Source organism: Trichosurus vulpecula, chromosome 3, assembly GCF_011100635.1.
Source record: "Trichosurus vulpecula isolate mTriVul1 chromosome 3, mTriVul1.pri, whole genome shotgun sequence".
Taxonomy (NCBI): Eukaryota; Metazoa; Chordata; class Mammalia; order Diprotodontia; family Phalangeridae; genus Trichosurus; species Trichosurus vulpecula.
The window spans coordinates 249,757,173-249,772,417 of record NC_050575.1 but is presented as its reverse complement, the minus strand read 5'-3'; the positions used below and the strand labels follow the sequence as shown (position 1 = coordinate 249,772,417).

The 15,245-nt window shown below is 36.5% G+C and overlaps 1 protein-coding gene across 1 annotated transcript in view; it reads right to left on the bottom strand.

The window, feature by feature from the left end:
- DLGAP2 (DLG associated protein 2) overlaps window positions 1-15,245 on the bottom strand; it is a 201,989-nt gene that overhangs the window by 161,260 nt on the left and 25,484 nt on the right. The window contains exon 2 of the mRNA XM_036751925.1: window positions 2,624-2,835. Within this exon, the coding sequence (XP_036607820.1) occupies window positions 2,624-2,835 (212 nt within the window). The remainder of the gene's footprint in view (window positions 1-2,623; window positions 2,836-15,245) is intronic.

Sequence of the window (15,245 nt, the reverse complement as noted above, 5' to 3'; positions counted from 1 at the left end):
CAGTGGTAAGAAGTAGAAATAATGGATGAAAATTGTGAAGAGGAACATTTAGGCCTCATGTCAGAAAAAAATTCCTGTAGTTGTCCCAAGATAGAATGGGTTGCCTTGAGAGAAAGTGGATTCTGCTATCTCCAAGTGCATTCAGTAGGTATCTTTAAGTGAAGGTTGGACTACTACTTGTTGGAGATGTAGAGAAGATGGTGTGGGTTGGACTAAATGTCTTCTAAGTCCTTACCAAATGAAATAATGTATGTAGAGATTTTTGCAAACTTTAAAGCTCTATATAAATGTCGTCTATTATTATTCCAACTCTCACATTTGGTGATTCTATGATAAATGTAAATTATTGCCATTAGTAATGTATAAGTTTGCATTCATCCTGTGTACATTTTCTAGCTCAGAAATGGAGTTCTAACCTGAGCTCTAAAGGACAGGCTAGGAATCCAAAGTTTGCTGTGTATAAACTGTAAAGTAGATATGAAACACTTAGAAAACTTAAGAATTGACTCAAACAATAGGTTACACAGTAAATCAATCAATAATCCTTTAAAAACTTGTGGAAAACATCTTTCTTCCCCCTAATAATAATATTGAATTCCACTGTCCCATCTTTTTACAAAGCACTTGCAGTTGTGTCCGAAGGCACAGAAATACCATTGCTGTATGATGAGGAAGATGACAATCACACTTACATTGATTCTTCCAGGTATCCAATGAGAATAAATCCGGATTAATAATGCTTGCTGGAGCAGCTAGGTGGCATAGTGCATAGAGTGCCAGGTCTCGAGTCAGGATGACCTGAGTTCAAATTCGGCCTCAGACCCTTACTAGCTTTGTGACCCTGGGCAAGTCACTTAACCCTATTTGCCTCAGTTTTCTCATCTGTAAAATGAGCTGGAGAAGGAAATGGCAAATCATTTTAGTATCTTTGCCAAGAAAACCCCAACAGGGGTTGTAAAAAGTTCAACACAACTGAAAAAAATGACCCAACCTCAAACAACAATAATGCTTGACTAACTTCAGTGTTAATATGGGTCATTTTTTCTTTTTCTGAATTGCCAAGACTTTATGAAACTTTGTCTTTTAGCAACTTGTAAATTCAATGTTGTCAAAAATAAATTTTTCTAGAACCCAAAATGCACTTTTCTTCCTGAAGATAATCATAACTTTGAACTTTGCTTTTTTGGAGATGACCAAATATCTATTTGGTTTGACAGTATGCCCCACAAACCAGTACAGGATGTTTTGAAGATACAATGTCCTTAGGGGTTATCAATTATAGTTATCTCACTTTCTGAATTGAAATGAATAACCTCATTAATATATTTTCAATTTTCTAAGTGGTTTTTCCATGTGTAGTTGGTAAAATCCTCTCAGATTTCACATATCACTTGACTTGCCCCACACTAATGCACTTATCATGAGAGAGGATACAAGTAAAGGGTTTTGTAAACCTCAGAGCTTCATGTAAGTGCTTTTTTGTTGTTCAGTCATTTTTTTCAGTCACATTTTCAGTTACTTTTTGTGACCCCATTTGGGTTTTTCTTGGCAAAGATGCTGGAATAGTTTGCCATTTGTTTCTCCAATTCATTTTACAGATGAGGCAACTGAGGCAAATAAGGCTAAATGACTTGCCCAGCTTCACACAGCCAGTGTCTGTGGCTGAATTTGAACTCAAGGCTTCCTGATTCCAGGCCAGGTGCTCTCTCTACTGCACCACCTAGTTGCCCAAATGCTAGCTAAATGTTACCTATTATCATCCAATATTGTGTATTAAAGCTAATGATATAGGGGTCTTATCCTGTGCTAAACTGGAAACTCCATGAAGGCAAGACCATGACTTAGCCAAATTTTGTGTGTCCCCCAACTTTTGTTGTATTGCTCTATGTTGTATTTTGCTGTGTTTATGGGGGGAAGATGGCAGTTTTATGTGAATTTCTTGATTAGTTCTTAGACATTAAGTCAACTTGATAGTTTACTTTTTTTTCCAAGAAAATGTTATGTGAAGGAACAAATGGAAGGACAGAATCATGAAAAATATACAGGCAAAGCATTGTTTAAGTTTATAATATTTGTACTTCATACCCAGACAAAGCTTCTCAAGAAAAGCCACCACTACTTTTATGTTTTGGTGTAAATGGAAAATAGACAATATTGTCACCATTCCAGCAGGCTTTGTCATGGCAAAAGAAAAAAAAATGTATGTTTTCTCACCAGAAAGCACAAGCCAAATACCTGGAAAGATACACTTGCATTTTTGAAGGAATTTTTTTTAAATTAAAATTTCTGCAGTAAGGAAAAATCAATCTGCCTGGCAATTTAAATTTTTAAAACTTTCATAATTAAAAACATTATATGAATTGATTAGACAGGTATTTTTAGAAAAAAATTGACATTGAAATTGTTCAGTAAGATGTCATTTTTAATGAGGTTATAGTAAGAGCAAAAATGACCATTTATTTTCAAAAAGAAAGTTTTACATGGCATATTACATATTCATTTCAGTCATTATTTTATGGAAGTGATGATAGCTGAGGAAAGGTGGACAAATTTTCATCAGAAAGGAGTTCTAGAACAATGGTGAGCTGTTTTAGAAAAAGGAAGAAGAGTTAGCAATCCTTACGTTTGGTGATCTCCAAGCGGTCTTTGTCCAATGGATTTTAACAACGCCTCTGTTCGGACTGCTACTTTTGGTGATGTTTTGGGGCTAGAGTCAGATTCTCCACTCTCCTCATCTCCCATGGCTTTAATATAACTCCCACTCCTCATCCTCCTGCAGGGGATCTCCTCATCTTTACCGCCAGTGGGGTACCCTCCCCATTCATCTTGAGGCACCTGGGACATAGCACAAATACACAACACACATGAATCTTGTTATATAGAAGGGCTTCTTTTTTTTCTGGCTGTTTTTTTCTGCTCAGGATTTCTACCATCTTTTGAAGACATCGGTCTGTGTGGTCATTTACGATTTAAAGTTCAAGGCATAAAGGAAGAACTCATCTTAGCATTTATACTCTTCCCATCCTAAAAGGAAACTGAAAACAGAATAAAGTTGAAATGAGAGTCGTTTACTGTATATTAACTATAAACCAACTGATCACTTGAGTTTGGGACTTGTGCTGAGCTAATGGCTATATCCAGATGGATGAGTGGATTGCATACCTGGGGAGTAAAATTATACATCTAGAGAGCAGAATATACTATTCCTTGATTCTTTAAAGGAAAGGAAAATCAGAACTCTTTGAGACTAGGGACTGGTTTTTTTTTTTTTTTTTGCCTCTCTGTATCTCTAGTACCTACCACCATACCTAGAACATAGTAGGCACTTAACAAATGTTGATTGACTGACTTTTGCTTGCTCTTTTGTATAGTGGTGAACTGTACATAAATTGGTATTTTTTTCTTGTATAATATGTTATCAAATAAGATTCCACTCCTGCCCTCATTAAATGTTTGTTTGATATTCCTCAACTTTGAGTGCTAACTTAAATATGACAATAAGTACATTAATACCTTGTCATTTATTAGGACAATGAAAAATTTCACATTCCCTATGTTAAAACAAACAATGGCAACAGGCTTAACAACAGAATTGTTGCATTTGTTTGTTTGCTTTTCCTGTAGCCAAAAGCTTTTTTCAAAGTTGCTCCTACAGCTCTAGGTATATATTTCATATTGTGTAGGTTCATTAACTTTGAATGAGCATCCTCTCATTCATAACTCCATTTTATTGGTGAAGTTTGATGAATCAGAAAACTCTCTGCTCCCCTTTGTTACTTCTAGACTCTTCTTCTATTGACATCACTCAGTAATCTACAGGTGAGGACTTGCACATGCTTCACAAAAAATAAAATAAAATAAAATGAAGCCATTGACCAAGAGCACTCTTCCTCCTCTTACAACCCTTTGTTATTCCCAACTACCTTATCTGATCCTGTGGTGGCCCTTCTGCCTGCCAAGGTAACTTCCTTTCCGTATAGAATCTTTTGATTCTATCCTTCCCATCTCCTGCAGACTTCCTTCACCATTATCTTCACTTTCAAGTCTTTAATATTTCCCTATCTACTTGTTCCTTTCTTCCTTTCCTACAAACACATCCAACTTTCCCTCATCCTTAAAAAATCCTTATTAGATGCTTTTATGCCTGCCAGTTATGATTCTATAGCTTTCCTCTCCTTCTCAGCTATACTTCTTGAAAAAGTTTTAACATTAAATGCCTCTAATTCGTTTCTCTCAGTCTCTTCTAAGTCCTTTGCAATCTGGCATCCAAATTCATCATTTAACTGAAAATTTACTAGTAATCTCTGAATTGTCAAACTGAATGTTCTTTTATTAGTCTTTATCCTTTTTGACCTCTCTGTAGTGTTTGATCCCATTGATGATCTTTTTCTTCTGGACGGTGTTTCCTTTTTGGGTTTTTATGACTCTATCTTGGTCCTCCTACTTCTTTGGTTGTTCATTTTCAGGATCCTTTTCTTGATCTGCATCTATGCTCACTAATTGCAGGTGTCCCCCAAGGTTCCTTCCTTAGTCCTCTTATCTTTTCTTCCCATATAATCACATTTAGTGATCAACTCCCATGAGTTCAATTATCACCTCTAGGCAGCTGATTCTTAGATGTTTATTTAACTTTAGTCTCTCAATTGTATTCCATTCCCTACATTACTACCTGCCTGTTGGACATTTTAAATTAGATATCCCAAAAGAATCTCATTAAATATGTCCATATATAATTCATCTAAATCCAAACCTACCATTCTTCTGAACTTTCCTGTTACTGTTGAGGGAACCATTCTCTTTTCAGTTACCCAGATATACAACCTTGGTGTAATCTTCAACTCCTCTCTCTCAATCACCACAAATATCCAATCAGTTTGCAAATATTGTTTCTTTCTCTATAACACCTTTCAGGTATGTTTACTTCTCTCTATTCACACATCTACAACTCTAGTTCAGGCCCTCATCATCTTTCTCTTGGACTATTGCAATAGCCTTCTGCCTTAAGTCCTTCCCTCTTCCCATCCATCTTGCACACAGCTGTCAAAACAATTCTTTAAGTATAGAGTTGACCAAATAATCGTCCTCCCCACTCAATAAACTTCAAAGGCTTTCTATTACCTCTGAGATTAAATATAGACTCCTCTGCTTGGCATATAAAGCTCACCACCTGGCCTGTTCCAATCATTTCATCTTTATTATTCTCCAGGATATACCCCTGTCTTTTCCTACAGGGGTCCATAAACCTCTTCACTCTGCAAGTTCACTTTGCCCCTGGACTTCATGCTTTCAAGCATTGGTTGTCTCTCTCTCTGATTGGCTGGTTCCTTTTAGAACCTCCATTTTAAGGAGGATGCCCAGGTCAGATTTATCTTCATACCTCTCCAGGTTATTTTTCTGTCTCTCTCAGACTCTGGATTTTGTCTACAATGTCTTATGCCAGGTGCCTTCATTTCCCCCCCCTCCTTCTTCCCTTCAGCTCCCTTTTATGTGTTTTCTTGACTCATTAGAATATAAGCTACTTGAAATCAGGAGTTTTCTTTCTGCTTGTATTTATATTCCCTGTGCTTATTTCATTGCCTAACACATAGAAAGTGCTTAATAAGTACTTGACTCGACTTGGTTTGAAATTGCATTACTCCCCTCCACACACTCTAAGGTCTAGTCATGCTGGCCTACCTGCTGTTCCTCATGAACACACTAGCTCCCCTCTTTGTCTTTGCACTGTCTGTCCTCCATGATATCTCCTCTGAACTCCTACTCTCAGAATGCCTGGCTTCCTTCAAGACTCCACTCAACTACTATCTCATGTAGGAGAACTTCCCTAGTCCCCCAGATACTGGTATCTTCCTCTGTAAGGATACCTTCCACCTACTCTATATTTGTCTCATATTTATTGATTCATTTCTGTTTTTTTTTCCTCCATCAGAAGGTAAACTCCTTGAGGACAGGGACTATTTTTTTCTTCCTTTTTTTTATCCCTGATAGTTAGCATAGTACATGGCATATAGTTAATGCTTAATAGGTGCTTAATGATTGATTAAAATGGGATAGTATAGGTAAAATCCTTTGCATATCTTAAAATCACTATATAAATATGAGTTATTATTATTTACAAGTACTGGAAATATCTACGATTTTCTCATTCTGAGAAACTTCTACCCAAATAGATCTGTAAACCTTCTATGATTTAGTAAGTAAGGTCTCAAGAGTGTTCTGAGCACAAGTTAAGTGATGGCCTAGTGTCACACAGGGAGTAAGTGTCTTCATTATTCCAAGCCCAGCACTCTCTTCACTAAGCCAGGTTGACTTTTCATATAGTCAGCTGAAAAAAAAGATGCTACTAACACTCTATTCCAACCTTTATATTCTGCGTCCTACTTAGTCAAACATTTTATTATACTGAGACCTAAAATCATGAGACATGTTAGAACCTTCTATTAAAAGCCCTTTTCATTTATTTTCTAAAAAGCACATGACTACAACATTAATATGAGGTGTAATTCACTGCCTTCGGTATAAAATTTCAAGAGAAGAAGAACAGAGAAAGTAAACAGAAGAAACATTTTTTTAAGGGTAGATGATGCAGTGGAAAGGGCTCCTGGAGCCAGAAGACTTGGATTCAAATCCTACCCATGATACCACTTGTATTTCTAAAGTCAAGTCACTTACTTTCTCTGCATCTCAACTTTCTTATCTGTAAAATGCGAGGGTTGGGCTAGATGACCTCTAAAGTCCCATCTAGCTCCAGATCTATCATAGGAACTTTATTACTGGCTTTATTTATATGCATTGTCCTTGAAGTCTAGTGTGTAAGGAGTTAACTGTGTGACATCAGTCAGTTTACTGTACCTTTTTGGGCCTTAGTTTCCTCATTTGCAAAATAAGCATTTCTAGTATCAGTCCCACTTACATGATCTTAGACAAATCGCTTAACTCCTCTGAGTTTCATCTTCCTCGTTGATGTAATAGGATAATATTACATTGTTATATTCTATTCACATTAACGTGATTGTAGCTGGTTACATTGTTACTGCTAACCAAACGCTGTAATGTATCAAATTCATAGGGTTGTTGTGCTGATCAAATGCTATAACACATCTAAATGTCAAATGTAAACCATAAAGTGACATCTCATTACAACCTCACAGTATTGTTGTGAAGACCAACATTTTAGGTTTGCTGATGATATGGATAGTGTCTAGAGAAGGGTGACAATGATGGTAAAGGACTTTGAGTTCCTGCCATGGGAGCAGTGGTTAAAGGGGGTGAGTACTTAAGCCGAGAAGGGAGAGCCTGATTAGGGGATGGGAAGGTTGTAGCTGTGTTCAAATGTTTGAAGGAATATACTGAAGAAGAGGGATTTGCTCCACTTAGCCCCAGAAAGCAGAACTAAGAGCCACGGGTGAAAGTCACAATCAATCAACAAGTATTTATTGAGCAGTTGTTCTGTGCCAGGCATTGTTGGGTACTAGGGATAAAAAGAGACATATCTATGAAAGCAAAACCTCTCCAACAATTGAAGCCATCCCCAGGTAAAAAGGGCTCCTTTGGGAAGTGGTGGCTTCCCCTTCATTGGAGATTTTCACATACGGACAGGATGAAGGGATTTTTTTTTGAGCGGGGTACTTGGATAAAATGGCTACTATGGCCTCTTACAAATGAAATTCTGTGAACTTATAAAAATGATTTTGTAAACCACAAAACAATACAGGCAAGAACTCTTTCCTGATCTTCCTTAAAAGAAAAGTGCCTTTCGGTTGATGATTATCTCATTTTTTTTTTCCTGTCTGTATCTTCTGTTGTCTGCTTCATTGACTGTCAGCTTTTTGAGAGCATGGACTATTTTGTACCTTTGTTTGTATCCCTAGCGCTTAGAAGAGTCCCTGGCACATAGTAGGCACTTGAAATGCTTGTTGTCTATATGACTATTACTATTATTTTTAAAAGATGATAATATGTTGAAAGTCCCTTGTAAACCATTAAGCAATCTATTCAGGTCAGCTACTATTACCATGTCATAGGGATATTAAAAGGATCAGGTGAGATTCATGTCTATAAAAAACATTCTGAACACTATAGGGCATACTACAAATATAAAGTGGTATTTTTATTGGCTTTCCTATAAAATGATGGTGTTAGATGAGAGAGTATCTAAAGTTCCTTTTAACTCTAGCATTCTTTGTTTAATTAATATAATGACAATGATCATTGGAGGAAGAGGTTAAAAAAAAAGAATGATTAGAACTATACCAGGAAGAGAACCCATTAGTATCAAAGGCTATAGTGGATGAATAAGAAATATTATACTATAATAAAAACATACACTTTTCTTGCTCCCCCCTCCCCCGAAAAAATCCCCTCCAAACCCAAACCAAACCTCCCATAGGACCAGATATGTAAATTGTATCATAGTTGTCAGAGACAATGTCCTATAGTCAATAGAGAGTTGATCTTTGACACAGGCTGTGCAACTAAGGATATATAATTTTAATTCTTAGTGTCCCCAGGCAACATTCTAAGACTAACAGTTGCAGATTAGGCTTTGACCTGTGTTGGTAGATAGTATTTCCTCCCTGGAAAGTCTCTATACCAATGAAATCACAGGTTCAGTAAAACCATTATATATATACACACGTATATATATATATATATATATATATACACATATGTATATATATACACACATATATACATGTAGACATACACATATACACACATACGTATACATATACATGTATGTTTGTCTTTAAGAAATGATTAAATAATATTCAAGATTTATCTGAACTTACCAACATTTCATTCTGGTCTCCACAATTGCAAAGGAATATGAAGAATTTGGAAAGGACATAAATGTGAATCATAAATCCATGGGAAAAGGAAATGAATCTCACAAGTGTTTATTTATTATTGAAAAGTTAAAGGGGTCACATCCCAAAGAACATTAAAAAGGAGCATCCTAATGATAGTCTTGGAATACATGAAGGCTTATTAAAAAGAGGGTGGCTAGGTGTTGCTACATGACTGACCTTAATTTCCCTTACTACCAATTTCGTGGTAATAAGGCATAACAAATGTTCTGGGTCACAGTGGAAGGAGTGACAGGATGAATTGTTGAACCATTTTCACAGATTTCAAACAAAAGATCTGAGGTCCTGGTTCTGGAAAGGTTTGGACTCTAACTTTTAAGGTCCTATCAAACTCAGAGGTTCTTTGAATTCTATGACTGGGTGGATAGGTTTTACTAAAAAATCTCTTGGGACCTTACTCATTTTAGCAAATAAGTAGGAATCTTCTATTGTGTGTAAAGTACTGTGCTAGGTACTCTGAAAGACAAAACAGATAAAATGTAATCCTTCTCCTGGTTTAAGCTCATAGTCTTACCGAGAGGATAAAATGCAAACACAAATAACTACAATATTAATGTAACCAATTTATATGATTAGAGTTATTAAAAGACACAAAACAAACTTCTTTGTGAGTCAGTATCTTTGTGAGTTAATAATGGTCATTACTAACAGAGAGACAGGAGAAACTTCATGGAAGAAATAGTGTTTGAGTTGGATTTTAAAAAACGTGGGATTTAGAGATGAAATGTGAGCTTCTCAAGGGAAATGACTTTTATTTTCATTTTTACATCACTATGTACATTGTAGCCGAGCACACAGTAGGTCCTTATTAAATGCTTGTTGATTGTTGATTGATAGAGATGGAAAGGATCTTAAGGTATTATGTGATCCATAGATCTCATTGTGCAGAGGAAATAAATAAGACCTAGAGAAGTGACTTGCTCAAAGTCACAACAGATCTGAGATTTGAATTCAGATCCTTTAGCTTCAAATCCATTCCTTGTAATGCCCTATCCAAGTGAAGAAGCAAGAGACATTGAATTGAAGTTGTTCAGTCATGCCTAACTCTTCTTTGTGATTGCATGGACTATATTGTTCATGGGGTTTTCTTGACCAAGATACTGGAGTGGTTTTCCATTTCCTTCTCCAGAGGATTAAGGCAAGCTGACTTGCCCAGGGTCACAAGCTAACAAGTGTCTGAGGCTGGATTGAACTCAGATCTTCCTGACTCCAAGCCCAGCTCTCTATCCACTGAGTTATCTAGCTGCCTTCTTGTAGACATATTGAATATCTTATGAATTTAGGACTTATGAAATATTTTATAAATTATTTTATTTCATTTCCACAACAATCCTGGGAAGTGGGTGCTATTATTATCCCCATTTTCAGATGAGGAAACTAAGGCATATAGAGGTTCAATAACTTTAACTGGATTTCAACTTGGGTCTTCCTGAGTCCAGGCCCAGCACTAAATCCTCTTGGCTACCTAGGTGCCACATAGATTTCTATGTCTTACCTTTCCCATTAGAATTTGAGGTAGGCTATGCAAGTCACTTAACTTCTGTTTGCCTTACTTTCCTCATCTGTGAAGAAAGCTCTTTGTAAACCTTGAAGTACTATATAAATATGAATTATTATTATTATATGTACTATTATTATACTCAAGAAACATCTCTTTCTCTATAATGATACAGTATCACTGATAATCTGTCCCAGATTGCTGCAGAGTATCAAAATCTGTATTTCGAAACAGGTAAGTGACTTTACAACTTACAAATAAGCAAATAAAGCATTTTACAATAGTTACCAGACCCTGAAATCCCCATCTGCAGACTTTTGCAACTGCTAATTGTGAATAATTATCCTAATTATCTACTTGCATATAGTGATGAGTTCTGATATTTATAATTCCTAAAAAGCTTTTTTTATTCCCTCTGAGGTAGATGTTAACCCACGTTTTAGTATGTGAGGAAGTTATAGGACTAAGTCATAGGACTTAGAACTGGAAGAGATGTTGGGCATGCTGCTGTTCCAACTCTGTAAATCTGTTCCAATTCTGTAAATTCTATAAATGAGGAAATTGAGATATAAAGAAAAGTTACTTGCTCAAAGTTATACAGATAGTAAGGAATAGATGTAGCTTTCAATTAAAAGTCTTTGTAATAACAATGCTACTTGCTGTTACTGTGGCTGTGTAAGGTCAATAACATCAGCACACAGGAGGTCTGCTAGCTCAGGTTGTTTGATCTGCTTTTCTAAGGAAAACAACTTTAAGAGGTTAACAATCTCACTTTAATTAAACATGCATATATAATTCACTTAGTTCAGGTGAAAAAGTCAGCACCCTGAACTTCAGAGAAAACACAAAGAAATGACAAGCAGAAATTATATAAACAGAGCAAATAACACAAATCAACAGGCAGGCTTCTAGCAGTCTGACCAAAGCTATACTTACATAGTTACCAGAGAGAGAAGCACCAACATCTGGGTTTTCAAAGCCAGGGGGCTCCTTAATGGCTACCCAGAATCTCCACACCAACACTCTTCCAATCAGTGAACCCCAAACAAAATGCTAACCTCAGAGGATATATACACTTCTTCAGGGTCAGAGTGCTTCTTACCTCTCAAGGGTTTCACACCTCTTGGGGGCTTCACACCTCTCCTGACCTAACTAGCAAAAGGGTATGGACCTTTCTACAAACAAAAGCAAGACTCAATCAAAGGCACTTGATTGCCTTAGTGCTGAGAAGTTCTCTAAAACAAAAGACAATGAAAAGTCTCACTTTGCTTGCCATTACAGTCTTCTAACTATAATTTCCCAGGGAGGAAAGGTACTTTTGAGTGCTAAAAGCTACATCCCCTCAGGGAACCTACTTCAAAAAAAAAACCCCAAAATAACAAAACAAATACCCAAACCTTCTAAACTGGAAGAAGAAAAACAAACCAGGAATGAATTTTTCTTTTTGAATCAACACTCTTTTCTTCTTAAAGCTTATCTGAGAACAATGTGTTATTCCTATTAAATGTTTGAGGCCAAGCCCCCTGTAGACATGTCTGGGGGATTAGTTGTCTGAGAGTTTTGCCCAGCACCAAGCACACAGTGGTCATCTAGTTAATCTAGGAGAGAAGTTCTCAATCTTTTTGGTCTCTGGATCCTTTTATGCTCTTAAAAATTATTGAAGACATCAGAGAGCTTTTGTTTAATGTGATTTATATCTTTAGACGTTTACTATGTTAGAAACTAAAATGGATACAATTAAAACTATTCACTAATTTATTTAAATAACAATAAAATATCCATTACATATTAATATGAATAATATGTTTTATGAAAAATAACATTTTACAAGACTAAAAATTTAGTGAAAGAAGTGATACTGTTTTACATGTTTTTTGCAAATCTCCATAATGTCTAATTTAATATAAGACAACTGGAGTCTCATATCTCCTTCTACATTCAATCTTTTGGGATAGATTGGTTGAAGTATATAAAGAAAATCTGGCCTTGCATAGATATATAGTTGGAAAATGGAGTAGTATTTAATCAGCAGATAACATTTTAATATTATTACAAAAATGATTCTGACCTCAAAACCCCCATAAAAATGGCTTTGATGAGCCCCAGAGGTCTTTGGATAAAACTCTGGAAAACCTTTTGTCTAGTGTTTAGATTTTTCTCTGGGAGATGTTTAATGACCAGTAATCTGCATAAAAATAATCTTTAAACAACCCCCAACAATTTTGGGTGATATGAAGGAGTCAACATACTTCCTTCCCTTCATTGCTGAGGTGGGAGACTGCTGATATGGAATACTACATATACTTTGGATACAGTAGATACGTTGATTGGTTTTGCTGTAGAGTGTTCTTCTCATCTTTGAATTTTTTTTTTTAATAAGAGAAAGCTTAGTGGGTTGTGAAGTTAAAGTGGATATACTTAGAAATGAATATGTTGTAAAAACAAAAGTGTCAATAAAAAAAATCAAGCATACCAGATAATGATAATAATAATAATAATAATAATAATAATAATAAGCTTACCAAAGGGCTAGAAGAGACTTTGGGAGTATTTGAAGAGAACATCTGATTCACTATTTTTTTACATAATGACTTACTGGCTTTTTACCATGATTCTTCAGGTAGAAAATGAAGAAACTGTGATTTAATGGGAAGAATACTAAATTTAGATCCAAGGGACCTAGATTTGAATCCTGCCGTTGGCACTTAACTACTTGTGGGACTGTGGATAAGTTATATCTCTTCTCTGGGCCTCAATTTTACATCTGTGACTCAACAAACATTTATTAATTGGCCACCATATATGTCAGGCACTGTGCTAGGTATCATATATCTGAAGACAAAAATTAAATGTCCCTGCTCTCAAGGATTTTATATTTGACTGGCATATAAAATGAAGAAGTTGGAATAGATGATCTCTAAGGATTCCATTTTTATGATTTTAGTAATAATACTCTGATACATATTCCCCACTCCTCTATCTTCCACTATCCTTTATTTATAAACCCCTCCCCTCTTTTTTGAGGCAGCCAAAGACATCTTGCTTTCTCCTCCTTTATGTCAACAAAACCTGTTTTAATTCCTCCAAAATGAGTTGTATGGAGTTCAAAGGTGCTCATTTCAGTTCAGTTTAATTCAACTCACTAAGCACTTATTAGGCATCAGATTATGTGCCAGGCACTATGCTAGGCCAAGAATACAAATATAAAAAATGGAACCATCCCTGTCCTAAAGGAGCTTATATTCTCCTGGGAGGAAACAAGTTACCCACAGATAATTCTATATGAAATATATACAAAGTGAATGAAAAACAATTTCAGTAGAATGAGAAAAGTACTAACAATTGGGAGAGATAGGAAAGGCATTTGTTGGGATATTGAACTTGAAGTGAGCCTTGAAGGAAACTAGGGGTTCGTAGAGTGGAATGGAATAAGGGAGACATTCTTGGCATGGTGGGTTGACTGTACAGAAGCATAGATAGAAGAGATAGAATGCCATGTGTGAGGAACAACAAAGAGGTGAGTGTTGGGGTCTGACCAGTAGATCCCAACCAGTCGCTGGGAAATGAAGACATGGGTCAGGTGGGTACTGGAACACAGCACATTTACTGAAAGCCAAGCAAGTTCTCATATAGTGTTTCTACTGCTTTGAGGCCTATGTGTGGGTCGTATACCAGGAATGCTGCCTGTGTTTTTCCAATATTATCACTTAGTTTTTTCTCACACCAGACCTTATTTTTTCCCACACCATTATCTCCATGTTTTGTCTCAGTCCAGGAGCTCAGAGGCCCTGCTTGGAACATTTCTTAGAGCCCTTTCTCAAAACATGAAGAGTTCATGTCGAGGTCAGACTCATCTCTGGGCCTCTACAGGTGAGTTTGACTGGAATGATGTGATGTGGAGCAGTACAATTAGCTTGGAAAGATAGAGTGGAGCCAGAATGTGAAAGGTTTTAAATGACAAATGGGAGAGTCTGTATTCAATTCTAGAAGCAATAGGGAGCCACTGAAGCTTCTGGTGCATGGAAGTGAAATTGTCAGAAATGTGTTTTAGGAATATTAACTTGGCAGCTGTGTGGAGGATGAACTGGAAAAGAGAGGCCAGTTGTAGGGATACTAATTGGGAGGCTATTGAGATATGTCCCTCCCAGGGAAATTTTAATTTTAATAATGTTTTTGTTTCGCTTAAGCCTAAGAGGTTTAGCTAATTATGGAACCTCAAGGTCCTATTAGCTTGGTGGTGGGTGGGGAGTGAGGGGATTCTCTCCCTTCATTCTTTCGTTCCTTCCTTTGTTCCTTCCTTCGTTCCTTCCTTCCTTGATAACACTATAAAGATGACTCCTATATTTTCAAGGCCTGCTTTGCTTCCATATTAACTTCCAGTGCTTCTCTATTTAAATAAGAAGCTCTAACTGATCTCCAACAAAGGGTCCCACCCCAAATGGTTTGTACAGATTTCTGTGTTTTGAATTTCCAATGATCACTGATTTAATCAGTGTGGTCAATTCCCTTCACCACTAATGCAGGTCACAAATCCTCTATTATGCTTGAGTAGTCATGAGTTTTTTTGTCTATAGTCACAAAAACAAAGCAAACAGCCCTCCCTTCCCCCTCCCCACCAATGTTGAGTCTTCTGGTAATGAGCCTCTCTGAATTTGTCTAGGCTGTTTTTTGGCTAAGAGATACACAAAACATTGGTAGCTGAACTTAAAGAATTTCAAATATGGTGGAATGTGCTAGAGCTTGTGTGCTGCTAGCCTAGAATCTGAGAACCTGAGGTCACACCTTAACACCACAATAAGCCATTAGAGAGTTTGAGAGGAGATTAGCCTGCATAGAATATAAATATTTAATTTTGTCTCTTTTATTTAGTCCTAAGTGGT